At 60.2% G+C, this 12369-nt stretch overlaps 1 protein-coding gene across 1 annotated transcript; it reads left to right on the forward strand.

Annotated features, from left to right (window-relative positions):
* The first annotated feature begins 360 nt into the window (after positions 1-360).
* TSPO (translocator protein) lies at positions 361-11782 on the forward strand. The gene is made up of 4 exons (XM_047065683.1): positions 361-433; positions 8956-9166; positions 10706-10844; positions 11344-11782. Exons 2-4 carry the CDS (start codon positions 8985-8987, stop codon positions 11530-11532), a joined length of 510 nt encoding a protein of 169 aa, XP_046921639.1. The 5' UTR covers positions 361-433; positions 8956-8984; the 3' UTR covers positions 11533-11782.
* The last annotated feature ends 587 nt before the right edge of the window (positions 11783-12369 follow it).

Below are 12369 nucleotides of genomic sequence, written 5' to 3' on the forward strand. Positions count from 1 at the left end.
GGGGTACTCTTCCGGGGATGGGGAGCCAGGGCTACTGTATAGGGGTGTTCGGGGCTTTGCTATCAGGGGGCGTAATTCCCCTCCCCGAGGTCGGGCCCTGTTGCCCCATTTTATAAACGGGAAAGGTGAGGCTCAAGAAGAGAAGCGACCTGCCAGCCGGCGCAGCCGGGAAGGTCGCCATGGGAAGGACTGGGGCTGACGGAGGCTCGGGCGCAGAGGCGGAGGCGGAGGCGTGCCTCGCTGGCGGGAAGGAGGCAAAGGGTGAGCTCTCCGGCGGCTTCCAGCCAAGCGGGGCGGAGCCGGGGCGGGGCGGGACCGGGGCGGGACCGGGGCGGGGCCTCGCGGCCGGGGCGGGGCGGGGCGGGGCGGGCCGGGGACCTGGGCCGCCGCCTCCCGCCGCGCAGTGCCTTCCCGGAGCGCGTCCCCGCGGCTGGTGAGTGGGGCCCGGGCGCCGAGGGGGCAGCGGGCGGGGCGGCCCAGCGCAGGTGCGACACCCGTCGGCGCCCGGCCGCCTGCGCGGGGGCCGGGGGCGAAGTGAGGCCGGAGGAGGCGGGCGGGAGCGGCGGGGCGGGGATCCCAGGGGCGGCCGTGGGGCAGCGCTAGGGGCTCGGCCGCCGGGTCAGCGGGCAGGGCGGCCCGGGCCCTGACCTCCGCGGTCGGGGCTGCCGTACGGCGGGGTTCCGGTGGGCGAGCGGGAGACGGAGGGGGAACTAGGGCAGCCTCGCCGGGGCCCGGCCCTCCTCGCCCCGCCCCGGCCCTCTTCGCCCCGCCCCGCCCCGCCCCGCCCCGCCCCGCCCCGCCCCGCCCCTCCTCTCCGCGCCCCTTCCCTCCCCTCCCCGCCGCTCGGGTCTGGAGGGAAGCGCAGCCCCCGGAGGGACCGGACGCTCCCGGCTCCCGCCCGTTCCGCAGATGTGGAAGCAGGGGTGGGGATGGGAGGAGGGCGAGAGTGGCTGAGCGGGATGCCGTGAGGGCCACAAAATGCCCGAGAGACCTCAGGCTGCTGATCAACTTGAGACACTCCATTTCTAGGGGAGGAAACCCAGGCCAGATTGGGAGGTTACTTGCACACAACCGGTTAAGGCCCCAGAGGGCCTTAGACCTGGGTCCCAAGATTCCCAGTTCAGTTCTCAGGTGCGCTGTAGCCTGGACAGAGGTCTGGTGTGGGCAGAACATCGCCTAGGACCTGCCTGTCCCCTGGCCCTCCTGCAAAGGAGCTCAGAGCCTGGGTGGTGGGGGTGGGGGAGGGTGGGGCCTCCCGCTGTGAACACACTGCCAGTTCTGGGGTCCACCCTGCTGGCCTGGCCCGGCCTGCGAGCCTCTCTGGCTGGCCTGCTAGTGCCCGATGGTACCTGGTGCCCGCCGCGAGCTCTAAGATGGATGGCAGAAGGAGCTGGGCTTGGGCCTGCCCTAGGGGCCATGGACTGGGGCTGTTCCAAAAGGGTCATGGGGCCAGCAGAGGGTCAGAGGAGGCTGTGCACAAGAAGGGTGTCAGGGTGCCTGGCACACAGCAGGCTGTTGACCGAAAGGCCTAGCAGGAGGAATGTGGGCCCGGAGCCTCTTCCTCTGCGGGCAGAAGTGGGCAGCCTCTGTGGGGGATGCGGGACAGCAGTGGCCGATGCCTCCTTCATGGAGCAAGGGTGTTTGTCTACTTGCCTCGAAAGGAACCGGGGAGCAAGGGGTGGGGGTAGCAAGCCTCTTGGTGGAGCAGGGGGTAGGCTGCCTCTTTCCGTCTCTAGAAGGCTGCTCAGCACACCCAAAGGGAGTCTCTGAGGGAATCCTTTGAACTGAGGGAAACTGAGGCTCACCCAGGGGCCCTTGTCCGGGGTCACACAGTGACAGCGGTGGAGCCAGGGTTTGAACCAGTGTGGTTCAAAGCCTTGCTTCCTCCACCAGGCTCCTGCTCCAGAGGCTACTTTCTCCGCCTGCTGTGTGTGTGTGTGTGTGTGTGTGTGTGTGTGTGTGTGTATGCCAGGCACACATTTGTGCCTGGCAGTGACTGAAGCCGCTGACAGTGGGTTCCTTGGGGTGGGGTGGGGGCTTGGGCTCAAAGGGAGGGAGCCTTCTTTTTAGTATACACACTTCTGCTTTGTCACTATTTTATTTTCAAATCTGTTTCTCTCTCTTTTTTTCAAAGTTTATTTTGAGAGAGAGGGAGGGAGGGTGGGAGAGAGGGGGGCAGAGGGAGAGGGAGAGAATCCCAAACAGGTTCCACGTCCATGGAGCCCCACGCCGGGCTTGATCCCAAGACCCTGGGATTATGACCTGAACCAAAAACAAGAGTCAGATGCTTAACCCGTTGAGCCACCCAGGTGCCCCTATTTTTACTTTTTTTTTTTTTTTGTTTTTTACTTATTTCTGATTATGCAAGCCATGCCTGAATATGCTCTTTGTGTTTAAAAAAGTAGTCATCTGCCCCATAAAGCAAATACCCCCTTGTCACTCCCAGCCCCACCCCATCCCAGACCTCCCAGGTCACCAGCTGGGTGGGGATCCTTCCTGACCTGTTGTCTCTTATGCCGGGTACTTTCATAATGAAGAAGATTCACAAAGGTTATGAATGAGGAGGATTCGCTGTGAGTCATTTAAAAGTAGAAAGGATCGGGGCGCCTCGGTGGCTCAGTCGGTTGAGCGTCCGACTTCGGCTCAGGTCATGATCGCGCGGTCTGTGAGTTCAAGCCCCGTGTCGGGCTCTGTGCCGACAGCTCGGAGCCTGGAGCCTGCTTCGGATTCTGTGTCTCCCTCTCTCTCTGCCCCTCCCCTGTTCGTGCTCTGTCTCTCTCTGTCCCAAAAATAAATAAACGTTAAAAAACAAAACAAAACTAAACTAAACTAAAACCTAAGCCATACAACTCAGCGATTGCCCTCTGGACTTTTATCACAGAGAAATGAACATCTCAGGAGGCATTAGGGTGCGGGGGGCCGTGGGTGTGGCCGTAAAAGGACACCAGGAGGATCTCCTGTGTCTTGTCCGGATCAATGTCAGTGTCTGGGGGTGGTGTCGCCCTGTGATTTTGCAAGGTGTTACCAGTGAGGGAAACTGAGTAAAGGGTCCCACAGGTCTGCCTGTATTATTTCTTACAACTGCATGGGAGGGGCACTCTGGTGGGGAGTTCCTCACTGAGAGTTGAGTTAGGGCGTCTTTTTTGAGACCTTCAAGTGGGGATGTCAGGCTGGCTCTGGGTTTGATTCTGGAGTTCTAGGGAGAGGTCTGTTGGAAAGTCAGTAGGAGGTAGATGGTATCCAAAGCTAGGAAGAGAGCGCACACAGAAATGAGGGGAGGGTCAAGAATTGTGCAGTCCGTGGGGCACCTGGGTGGCTCAGTCGGTTAAGCGTCCAACTTCTGCTCAGGTCACGATCTCAAAGTTCGTGGGTTCGAGACCCACATCGGGCTCTGTGCTGACAGCTCGGAGCCTGGAGCCTGCTTCGGATTCTGTGTCTCCCTCTCTCTCTGCCCCTCCCCCGCTCATGCCCTGTCTCTCTCTCTCTCTCTCTCTCTGTCAAAAATAAAATAAACGTTAAAAAAAAAAGTAGAAAGGATCTTCTGTGTCTCCTCTCTCTGCCCCTCCCCTGTTCGCACTCTGTCTCTCTCTGTCTCTCTCAAAAATAAATAAACATTAAACAAAAATTAAAAAAAAAGTAGAAAGGAGCTTTAAAACAAGTCCCTGGACAGCGGTGGCTTGAGTGAGAGATAAGGCCGAGGAGAGCTGGGCATAGCTGGGGAGGCGAGGGTGGGAATCAGAGAGACAAAACTTTTTTTTTTTCCTGAGGAGCAGTTTCTGCCACCCCCAGGGAACAGGAGGATCCCCTGAGACTCACTAGCTCAGTCCGCACTTCTCAGATGGGGACATAGAGGTTTGGGACGTGAGATCTTAGGGCCAGAAATGGGTCTGGAGTCTCTTGGCCAGGAGCGAGGCATCTTAAGGACAGGTCCTGACTCCCACTCTGAGGGGAAAGGAAGGATTCAGATCCTATAAGTGCCGCCCCTGGGCCAAGGTGGGGTCTGATGCCCTGTGGGGGCTGGGACACTGGTGCTGGGGCTGGAGAGAGTGAGCCTGTTGACCCTGACAGAATCTTCTGACACTGGGCACAGGGTGAGACCGCTGAGGCCAGCAGACTCCCAGCTCAGGGGTGGGGGTGCTTTGGGCCTCAGAGTCACACAGATCTGGAAAATTCTGCGACTCCCTGTGCCTCAGTTTCCTCATCCGGACGGTGGGAATAGTTACGTCCACCACGGAGGCTGGGAGGGTGTGGCTCAGGGTCCCCGGAAGAGAAGCAGCTGGTCGCCTCCCCTGCAGCCACTGTGACGAATTAAGTGAAGTAATGACCAGCAGCATGGGCCTGGCCCACAGCTTGCCATGCACCAAGCACCACCCATGATGCTCATTCCCCAGAGGCCTAGAACCTTCTCCTGACCCCAGGTCCTGAGCCCTCTGTGTTGGAAGTGCTCCTCTGGGAGTGGCCCCTGGCCGTCTGTGAAGCATCTTGCCCCATTTAGCGCCCTGTGCCTGACTGGCTGATGTTTTCTCAGCCTTGGGTCTATGCCACGGGGCTGTTTCTTCCCCCGGAGGAAATGGGGTGAGTGGCCCCAACACTGGCAGCACAGCGCCTCGCTCATCTGGTCCTCGCTTGGGCCTCCCCATGACCCCATGAAGCCGGCCGGGCAGGTTTTCCACGCGGCTGATCAGCCCTCGAGCCCTTTCCCAGCCTTGGGTGCTCCCTCACCTTCCCCAGCCCTCCCTGGGACCCCATCCCAGAGCAGACCTCTCTCAGGCCAGCCCAGCCCAGCTCAGCCCAGCCCAGCCCAGCCGAGCGTGACTCAGCCTGGTGGGTCCCCCCGTCGTCGGGTGATTCAAGGGCTGAGCAGTCCCCGAGAGGCCACAGGAAGCTCCCTGCCCGGGCTCTCTGCGTGGGAGGCATCTGGCCTTTCTGTGTTCGACCTTCGGGGCGGGCAGACCCTCAGATCCCCTAGGCCCAGTGAAGCATAACCACAGCCAGGCTCTGGAAGGCGCAGCCGGGGGTGGGGGCAGGAACAGGACCCTACTCTGTCCCTGAGGACTTAGGGAAGCCACCGCCCTCTGGTGGCCCTTGGTTTGTCCTGTACCGCAGGGACCGGGTTGGTGGGCTGTAGGGCCCGCTGGCCCTGTGAGCGAGTCCTGTGTGGGATTTCCTGGGCACGGGCTGGGTGCTGTGGCAGGGTGACACGGGCGCCCCTGCCCACAGCACCTTGGGGAGGAGTATGGACCCACGCGGCAGTGTGAGCACGCCTCGGAAACATCACGGTCAGGGAAAGAAGCCAGACCCCAAAGGCCCCGTGGTGTATGATGCCATTTACATGAAATGTCCAGAAAAGGTAAATCCACAGAGACAGAGGGCTGGTTACCAGGGGCCGGGGGAGGGAGGAGCAAGGAGTGTATGGGGGTTCATTGAGGGTTTTGAAAACGTTTTAGAACTTGGTGTGGATGGCGATTACACGACATTGGGAGCGTAATACTGTCACCGAATTGTGCACTTTAAGGGGTTAATTTGACGTCATGCAGATTTCACCTCGATTAAGAAAAAAAAAGTAGGAGAGGAAAAAAAAAAAAAAAAGCCAAAACCCAGGACCGGAGCCACTGACAGTCTCAGAGCAGGAGTCTTGTGGTGGAAATGGAGGCTCGGAGGCTCTTGGTGGCACTTGCAGCGGGGTCTGGGGCCCGGCTCAGGGCCTGATGCAGCGACAGATGCCGAGCGTAATAAGCTTGGGACGGTGCAAGCTGTTATCCAAACCAGGATACTTCTTTTTGAACGGTCTACTTGGAACCAACTTGGCACTTGTAGAGAAGTTATAAAAGTGGTACCGAGAGTCCTCACGTAGCCTCCACCCAGCTGGGAAGTCACTGTGGTGCGGCGCTCGCGACCACAGACCCCCAGTCACCCTGAGGAGACTTGAAGTCTGACATTCAATGCCTGACCCCCAGCCTCTCCCCTCGGTGTCCGGGCCTCAGTTTCCCTGCCGGCATGTGAGGATCAGGACGGTGTGAAGGCCTCCCACCTGCTCAGCCATGTCCCAGTCTGGGGGAGACCTAGGGCACTGACCACAGCTCCTGGGGTTGCCAAATGCTGTCACTTTTCTGTGGATCCAGCATATTTGTTAGGCGGGCTGGGCTGTGTCCCCATTGCACAGATGAGAAAGCAGCTGAGGAGGCCCGAGCCCGTCACATGTGTCACATGTGTCACCAGGTCACATGCTGGTGAGCTCAGCGGGACGGCTGGGTCCCAGGGCTCTGCGTCCAGAGTTCCACATCCACCTGGCAGGAGCACAGGGCCAGGGTCCTGTCGGTTGTGGTGAGATAGACCCTCAGGCTCACCTGTTCTGTGCTCTCTGGAAACCAGAGGGCAGGGCAGGAGGGCGGGGGAGGGAGGAATCAGTCAGTCCCCAGATGGCAGAGCTGGAACCTGCTAGCACTTTCTCGATTGTTCCCTTTAAAATGATCTTCATTATAGACGTTTTGGAAAACAATAAAGACGGAATGAACGTAGCGTTGTAAATCCCACTGCCAAGGGCAGCCCATAGAATCCTTAGCTGCCCGCTTGCAGAGGGGTCCCCGGCCGACGCCTGTCCTGCTCTGTGCCTCCGGTCTTCCGCTGGCAGATGGGATAAGATGACATCGTTCCCCGCAGGGCAAGGATTGAAGGGTGGTGGGCGGCCAGTCGTTCCCCAGCAATGTTAGCTTTGTGATTATGACGGTTGCTAACATCTTCGTGAATCTGTTACAGGTTTTATTTTTGTGTTTTATTATTTTTTTAAGTTTATTTATTTATTTTGAAAAGGAGAGATCACAACTAGGGGAGGGGCAGAGAGACAGGGAGAGAGAATCCCAAGCAGGCTCTAGGCTGTCAGCATAGAGCCCGTTGCGGGGCTTCAACCCACCGACCATGAGATCATGACCTGAGCTGAACTCAAGAGTCGGGCACTTAACCGACTGAGGCACCCAGGCACCCCATATCTGTTACAGTTCTTTAAAAAAATTTTTAATGTTTATTCTTGAAAACAAAATTTTTAAAAATGTTTATTTTTGAGAGAGGGAGAGAGAGAGACAGAACATGGGCAGGCAAGGGGCAGAGAGGGAGACACAGAATCTGAAGCAGGCTCCAGGCTCTGAGCTGTCAGCACAGAGCCCGATGCAGGGCTCGAACTCAGGAGATCATGACCTGAGCTGAAGTCAGATGCTTAACCAACTGAGCTACCCAGGCGCCCCTGTTACAGTTTTTAAAATGCTTATTTGTGTTATTTATTTATTTTTAATTGGGATCATTCTGTAGTCAATTTTATATTCTTTCCTCACTTACGTGGAGAACAATTTTCACGTCATGAGAGTCGTCAACAGCTGGCTTTGGGGGTTGACCAGGCCCTGATGGCTCCCCATTGCCTCCAGAGTGAGCACACCACCCCCCCTCAGCCCATGCCCATCATTCTCTTCACCCTGACCGCCCCCGCCCCCGTGTCCCTGTTAAGGAAGGGCGCACTGTGCCGCCGCGACCTTCTTTTCTTTGAGCCCGGGTCAGGGGTGCCCTTTCTGACTGAGGTCTGTGTGCCTCTCCGGGACCCCCACTCCATCTACCCTGGGCCCCAGCCCTCGCCCCAGGAGGCCATGCTACAGCTTTGCTGAGCTGAATCTGGGTGGGTGGCTTCTTACCTCCTGCATACAAGCACCCCCAGATTCTCCAGTTAGGATCAGGCTCTGTCAGCGGGAGCCCAGCCTCCTCATTTTATGGCGGGGAAACTGAGGCCCAGTCGGGGTGCTCACAGGCTTAGAGTCCCACAGCAGGTGCGGTCAGAGCTGGCCTGAGATGCCCAGCTGGGGGTCCCCCTTGCTGTCACTCTGGGTTCTCAGCCCCAGTGAGCAATTCAGTCTGCTGAGAGCCTCACTGGCTGCTGGGCGCCTAGTAGGTTCTCCGAGACCTCAGGGCTGCGGGGCAAGGGGGCGTAGCTGTTGAGCACAATGTACAAGCCTGATGACTGGGTCCCCAGCCCTTGAGGTGGCAGCATCCAGGCCTGACGCAGGGGGCCTTCCTTGCCCTGAGCCCTGCCAGCCTCTCAGGGCCGCCGAGGGGACCTCACCAGCCTTGAACTCTTGCTAACTCCTGTTCTTTCCCACCCACCTCCTCAATGAGCCTGGGCGTCATGGAGGGAGCAGCTTTTGGACTGGGCAGAGCCTGGCCCCAGAGTGCTGTGTGACTGCTTTCCCTCTCTGGCAGGCAGGCAGGGATGGTGATTTTAGGGTGGGCCTGAAGGTTGGTGGTAAAATACCTGAAGGTTGGTGGATGCTCCCCTACTGAGCTTGGCCTTGGTAGGTAGGCAGTGTTGATATCCCATTCTGCAGAGGGGGATACTGAGGCCCAGAGAGCTGAAGTGATTTGCCCGAGGTCACAGTGAGTCAGTGGAGAACCAGGGTTTGAGCCACGCTCTGTGTGATCCCAGCTTCTGAATGAATGAATGAGTGATGAGAGAATGAATGAATGAGAAGTACTAGAACATAAAGTAGAGGGTGTGGACTGCTGCAGGCTTCCTAGGGCACCGAGCTGTCAACTGGCCTGGGGAGGAAGGGTTGGGAAAACTTCTTGGTGGAGGAGACACGGACTGGTCTTGAATCCAACTTGACAGGAGCCCCAAGGTCAAGGGTGAGGGTAAGAGAGAGGACAGGGCCCTGGCCGCTGAGGCAAGAGCTGAGGTTGGGGCCACCTGTGGGGGCAGGGGTGACCCCAGGCTCCTGCCAGTCAGGGCAGCCTTCTGGGTTGGGGGGCAGGAGTTTGGGTGGAAATGCATTCGTTGGAGCCAGTGCACTCGGCTGGCAGGGGCTGCCTGTGTGAACCTGGCCCCTCCCCGCCCAGTGCTTGGGAAGCCTCGCCCCAGTTCTGGAGTGCTGCCCCGCTCCTCACCCCACCCCTCACCCCCACCCCTGTCTTCTCTTTCAGAACTTTCCAGAACAGCAGCCGCAGCAGCAATGGCCCCGCCTTGGGTGCCCGCCGTGGGCTTCACTCTGGTGCCCAGCCTGGGGGGCTTCCTGGGCTCGTACTATGTCCGCGGGGAGGGCCTCCGCTGGTATGCCGGCCTGCAGAAGCCCTCCTGGCACCCGCCCCGCTGGACGCTGGGCCCCATCTGGGGCACCCTGTACTCGGCCATGGGGTAGGTGGGCGGGGCCGTCCTCCCCCTTCCGAGGCTGAGGCTCGAGTTTAGAGCTTCTCCACGTGCTCCTGGGGCCGCAGGCACCGTTTCCTGGCCGGGTTTGCCAAGCGAGGGTGGAGGCAGCTTCGGGACCGTTGCTCCAACAACTGAACTTTCTCCTCCAAGGCCTCCCGGGAGGGGCGGGCCGGATGGCGCAGCCTCACGCTGGCACCCTGGCTGTTTTCGCAACTCCGGGGAGTGGGGGTGGGGGGGGAGAGCCTGGCTCAGTGTGTCAAGTCCAGACCTGGGCGGCTTCCAAGACCCACAGCGGCAGCAACAGGAACGGCAATTCTCGCAGCTACCCTTTGTCGAGCACCTGCTCCGTGCTAGGCTGGGTCTGGGTTAATTTGCAAGGCCACCCATTTGACAAGGGGTCTGGAGAAGACACACAGCTAGCAAGTGGGGACCCTGCAGGAAACCCTGTGGCGAGATGGCGGCAGCTGGGTGGGTGAGGGCACCCTCCTGGTGGCTCTAATGGGAACTGCAACCGGCCGCTGCGGGCTGCTTCCTGCCCTGGAATGTTCGTTGCTTCCCCGCATCCTGAGTCTATGCCAGCCCAGCGTGGGGCTGCAGATGCCAGGCGCCCGGGGAGCAGGTGGCACAAGCCAGGCTGGATGCCCCCCGGGGTTCTGATGGGACTGAGACACACACAAGTCCGCACAACCCGGGTATCACGTGGGCATCACCCCCAGAGTCCCAGGCCCTGCCCAGTCAGGCTCCCAGCTCTTCCTGTGTCCTGCTTTCTCCTCCCCGATCCTGGCCCAGGCATCACTATGTCTACCTCATCTTGCTTCAGTCTCCAGGCCTCCCACTCCTTGGCCTTCCTCCTCCCATGAGATCCTGATAAAGCGCAAATGCGACCCTGGTCTCTCTGTCGTGGGACCCTGCGGAGGCTCCCTGTGACCCTGATGAGGTCGAATCTCTCACGGAGTAAAGACTTCGGGCTCTGGCCCTGGCCACCCGGATTCAAATCCTGACTTTACCTGCTGGTTGCCTGCTAAGGGGTCTTAAGGGAGTCACTTCACCGCTTTGTGCCTGAGTTTCCTCACCTGTAAAAGGGGGGTGACGACACTGCCCACCTTCATTTATCACGAAGATAAAACAAGTTAACGCTCGGAAAGTGCCAGGGCAGTGCCTGCGTGTGTAAGAGCTGGAGGACGTCACCTGTACCTGTGCCGGTCCCATCCCCGGCTGGGCCAGGAGCCTCTTTCTCACTTGTGTGCCTCACGTGCTGTCCTCTTCAGAGCCTGATGATAATGATGGCAGATATTTATTGAGTGTTGCATGTGCCAGGCGCTGACCGAAGCACGGCCAGTGTGTTAACTCACATCCCGACAGCAATCCTGTAGAGAGCATGAAGGCCCAGAGAAGTCAAGCAACTTCCCTGAGGTCACAAAGCAGTCAGCGGCAGAGCGTGCCTGAGCCGTCACTGTGTCGCCCCATAGGTGAGCTTTTGCGTCTCTTCCCTGCTGGTGCCCTGACCCGTGGCCTCTGTTTCAGGTATGGCTCCTACATGGTCTGGAAAGAGCTGGGGGGCTTCTCGGAGGAGGCTGTGGTTCCCCTGGGGCTCTATGCCGGGCAGCTGGCCTTGAACTGGGCGTGGCCTCCCCTCTTCTTTGGCACCCGACAAATGGGTTGGGTAAGTGTGGCCTTGGCCAGTCCTCTTGGTCCCTGGAGATGGCCTGCGGAGGAGTGGCCTTTCCGTGGGGGACATGGGGCATCACATCCTAGATGGAGTGAGGGTCTCGCGACGGGGGCGGCTCATGGTCAGGATCTCTCAGAAGCTCGGGGGGCCGGCGGCCCTCCAGGGCTGCTCCTCCTTCAGTGAAGGGAGCACTGCGGACTCCTGATGGAACCAGATGGGCTGGCGGGCTTGGCTGGGGGGCCACTGTATGCTGAGCACAGCGCACCTGGTGATGTGCCTCCCTCACCCAGCAGGGATCGGGCGGGGGCGATCGTTCCCATTTCACAGATGGGAAACGGAGGCACACAACGAGGGAGGGGCTTGGCTGGGTCGCTTAGGGGTGGAATGGAGAGGTGTTCCCTCGATCGCCGCCTATAAGCGGCCAGCTGGGACGCACGTCTCGTGGCTACGTGAGCCTCAGGCCTCCCTGACCTCTCTGCCCGTGTCTCTGCAGGCCCTGGTGGACCTCCTGCTGACGGGTGGGCTGGCAGGAGCCACGGCCGTGGCCTGGCGTGGGGTGAGCCCACCGGCCGCCCGCCTGCTCTACCCGTACCTGGCCTGGCTGGCCTTTGCGGCCGCGCTCAACTATTGCGTGTGGCGGGACAACCACGGCCGGCGCGGCGGCCGGAGGCTCGTCGAGTGAAAGCGCGCCTCGTCCGAGGACTGTGGCTGCCCGCCGGTCAGGTGGTGCCCGTGGTGGTGGCCCTTCTGCTTCCGTGGCCACCGGGCCTGTAGGTGTGCCCGGGTCTCAGCCCCGGGGGCTCACCACCCGCTTCGGAAGTGCTCTAGGCCAAGCTCCTGCCCCAGAAACAGCGTCCTGTTCTTTCTGCACCTGCTCCAAGCAAGCTCTCAGAACGTGGAAGGTCATAAGGCGAATAAAGTCTTTAACCTCCTGGCAGTGGCCCTCTTACTTGGGCAGGGGCTGCTGGCTGCGGGTGGGGGCGGGAGGGACTCATCCTCCTGCGGGATCTGTCCAGGCTGCGCCATCCAGACGGGGCTGGACCAGGTCAGTGCTCACCCACGCTCCTCGCGCCTCCCCCCAGACTCTCTGAGAGGCGGCGTGTCTTGCCTGGCCCAGAGCAGCCTGGGTTCAACCCGGAGCCCACACCGGCTATGTCGCGGCTTGGCTGGCGTCCGGCAGGCTGGGACCTCAGTCCTACCCACTCTCTAAGCCCCCCCGGGAAGCTCAGCCTGGGGCGTGGGCCCACAGTTGGCCTGGGCCAGCACCTCGGCACCCTCAGCTGGCCTCGGCCGGGATGGGGCTGGGCCTAGAGCTGGGGACACCGCCTGACCTGCCCCTTGGGTGGTGGGACTCATGCCGGCCTCACCCCACCAGAAGCAGCCTCACAGATACCAAATCGGCAGGAGGGCGTGTCAGAGGCAGTAAGGCCCGTGTCCTGGCTGTTGGGAGTTAGTGAGGTTGGCGCCCCCCCCCCCCCCCAGGCAGTCTCCCCCTGGGGCGGTCCCTCTGCTCCGGCTA

Source organism: Lynx rufus, unplaced genomic scaffold (genome assembly GCF_022079265.1).
Source record: "Lynx rufus isolate CCGP_SWC_20201006 ecotype Redwood Valley unplaced genomic scaffold, mLynRuf1.p SCAF_7, whole genome shotgun sequence".
In the NCBI taxonomy this organism is placed as follows: Eukaryota; Metazoa; Chordata; class Mammalia; order Carnivora; family Felidae; genus Lynx; species Lynx rufus.